Source organism: Octopus bimaculoides, chromosome 17 (assembly GCF_001194135.2).
Source record: "Octopus bimaculoides isolate UCB-OBI-ISO-001 chromosome 17, ASM119413v2, whole genome shotgun sequence".
Classification (NCBI taxonomy): Eukaryota; Metazoa; Mollusca; class Cephalopoda; order Octopoda; family Octopodidae; genus Octopus; species Octopus bimaculoides.
In genome coordinates this window covers 27,547,278-27,550,515 of record NC_068997.1, presented here as the reverse complement: position 1 = coordinate 27,550,515, position 3,238 = coordinate 27,547,278, and the positions used below count along the sequence as shown (strand labels likewise).

The 3,238-nt window shown below is 37.3% G+C and overlaps 1 protein-coding gene across 1 annotated transcript in view; it reads left to right on the top strand.

Annotated features, from left to right (window-relative positions):
- Positions 1-3,238, top strand: part of LOC106879329 (acidic mammalian chitinase-like) — a 22,618-nt gene extending 19,380 nt beyond the window's left edge. The window contains exons 9-10 of the mRNA XM_052974136.1: positions 850-1,555; positions 2,515-3,238. Coding sequence (XP_052830096.1) covers positions 850-1,555; positions 2,515-2,684 — 876 coding nt within the window. The 3' untranslated portion in view covers positions 2,685-3,238. The remainder of the gene's footprint in view (positions 1-849; positions 1,556-2,514) is intronic.

Here is a 3,238-nt window from a genome sequence, read left to right as displayed (position 1 = left end):
ACACACGGTGGCGAGCTGGCAGAAACGTTAGCACACCGGGCGAAATGCATAGCGGTATTTCGTCTGCCGCTACGTTCTGAGTTCAAATTCCGCCGAGGTCGACTTTGCCTTTCATCCTTTCGGGGTCGATATAATCGACTTAATCCGTTTGTCTGTTCTTGTTTGTCCCCTCTGTGTGTAGCCTCTTGTGAGCAGTAAAGAAATAACACACACACACGTATATATATATATATATATATATATATATATGACGGGCTCCTTTCCGTTTCCGTCTACCAAAATGCCACGTAGTGGAACTGAACCCATGACCACGTGGTTAGAAAGCAAGGTTCTTACCACATAGCCACGCTTGTGCCTAACTGAATGTATTTTATCGATCTCTTACTGAAGAAGAAAATGAGAGAGGGGTGCAAAGTAAAATCTTTTGAGATTTGAACCTTAAAACCTGAGCCTTCATAGTATACCACTGTACATGCAAATAGTTATTGAGATTAAGAACATAAAAAATGTTCAAGGGAGATAACTCTTAAAAGTAATTTACAAATGCGAAAGTAATTTTATTTATGTCCCCTGGAACATAATTTTTCTTTTCTTTTTTTTTTTTTTGAGCTCTTCTTTACCGAACCTGCGAAACACTTGGGCTCAAACATTTTGAGAATTAAAGAAGGAGGAGTGTAAGGGTTAATGATTCTGGATTGGTGATTGGCAGTAGCACACACAGAGTGAGTTTCATGGAGAATGTTGTGTGTGTCGTGTGTGTACGTGTGTGTGTTATTGTTTTAAGAGAATAATTTGAAAATTCTATAGAATTCTTGATTTTTTTATTTTCTGTTTTACCTTCTCTTGCAGACTTTGAGCTACTCTCTTTGGAATAAACCGGAACGGACAACAAAATCAATTCCTTATAAATCAAGTACAGAAAATGATGTGCAAAATAGTTTCTCCAGCGGCGTATTATCATTACTAGAAGAACCTAATGAAGGTTTTAGAACGACAGACAGAACCAATCCAACATGGAAAACAACCATGGAACCAAACATTTTTATAACGGAATCACCAATGAAAAATCTGGAACAAAAACGGAAAATAAAGCCAAGTATATCAACCACAGACAATACTATATCTTTAACTAATCGAAACAGTCAAATAACAACAACTTATAGCTCTACCATGTTTCCGAAACAATATCAAACACTGCCAATAACTTTCGGGTCTTCAGATCACAATTTGATAAACGTTCCTGTTTTGGAAGTTGTATTTCCTGGACGAAATAATGGCGGTGAAAGAGAAACATCAAAGAAATCTAAACAAGAATCTGAGTATAGCATTAAGTCTGGAGTCAATATTTTCCAAGGAAATGCAGACAAAGGTTTGTTTTCTTTTAAAAAAGAACCATCGCTTCATTTAAAACAGGAACAATCTGTACGGAATCTTCATTCCACTTCCAAACCATCTTCATTGCCAACGACTCCAGAACCTGAAAAAATATTACCTTGTGATGAAGAAACTGAGACTTCTACAGGTAAACTCAAACAAGAAGATTCTTTGACAGAAGGTAGGTACAAAATACTTTCACGAATACTTTGAGTTCAGTGAACTGAACGTGGCGAAGCCCGAGTTTTTTTACTGTTAATCCGGATCAGCTTTGATGGACTACATCTACGGCCAAAGGCGCGCCAGCCGTTCCAACCTAGTTCTTTTCTAAATCGTAGTCTATATTGCTCAATGTATCCTTTGTTAGGATGTGATTTGAGAGATATTTGTTTGCTATTTTTAGCAGGTCAGATAATTTCTTCATTGATGAATTGTGATCTGTTTAATAATACAGTATTTTAGCTATTTGTAGATGTGAGTTGTGCCGCACTATGGCACCTATTTACAGACATGTGGACTGAGTCAACTTGGCTTGATTTTTCTGGATATAGAGGATTAGGGAAAAACCGACTATGGGAATGGGATTGAAACTAAAACCAAAACGCCTTAACATTTCAACTGCATTCTACTCCGACAAAATAAGTATCAACAGTATTCTGGGTGATTAATTCAGATGACTCTACCGCTTAGTAGTAAATATGTACCATATTACACCTCAGTTCACAGTGAATCATTGAAAGAGACTTGACGTGACCACTCGACTTACTCGCATAACTCCCCTTTCTGTACTATGTAAGGAAAGGACATGTTGGCGAATGCTGTCCAAGATATAACCCTTAAAAAGATGTGACGCTTACAGTTGAAGAATCTTCGGTTATAATTCTTCTCAAGTAGAATTGACCTGTACTTAAACAGCAACGACGATAGGGAAATGTTAATATTTATCCCAACGTTTTCTCTAAAATTATACGGTTTCTGTGGCTGAAGAAGAAAAAACCACTCCGAAACGCTTGCGTCCCACATTCTGGGTAGGTCGCGCTGCGAGCTGATTTTTGTATATTTACATCATTTGTCTACAGCGAGAAATTACTGAAACAACAAAATATTGTTTTTATTTATTTCATATTCTCTCTCTTTCAGTTTTCAAATGTCCTTCTTTGTTTGGCATCTACCGTGACGTCAGAGACTGCACCAGCTTTTTTCAATGTGTCTGGCAGGTTCCATTCAGTTATAAGTGTTCCCCTGGTACAGCATGGAACGACAGAATACAATCTTGTGATTGGCCAGCTAACACCGGATGTATTCTGTAGCGAAGAATATGGAAACAAAACGAAACATCCATTCTGAATGCAGCACGAAAGATGGCTAAATTAACACTATCAACACCAACACCACCACCACCGCTGTCACCGCCACCACCACCACCACTAACAACAACAATAACAAGGTCAACAATAATAGCAAATATAATTCAGCAATAAATAAGACAGCTTCTACACGGTCCCTCAACCTGCTAGAAATAGCAGCCAAATCTGGCTTCACGTTCCAGTTATGAAAAATAGAAAGACACTTCAGGTAATGTGTTCCCAGATATTAAAAGAAGAACAATATTGGCATGATTGGACTGATGTTGACTATAAATCTGTTCGATCAGGATTGACCGAATGTGGGGGGAAATAACAAGAACAACCATAAAAATTAGAGAAAAAAAAAACAAAAGAAAAAAACGTCAAAAATCTTGAATTCAAAAGCGGAATTGGTTGTACATAATGGAATACTATTTCCATAACGTAAGATATATTTAATTACGCGATAACCATACGGAAAAGAGGTAAAACTATGTGCTGTATAAGGTATTATTTAA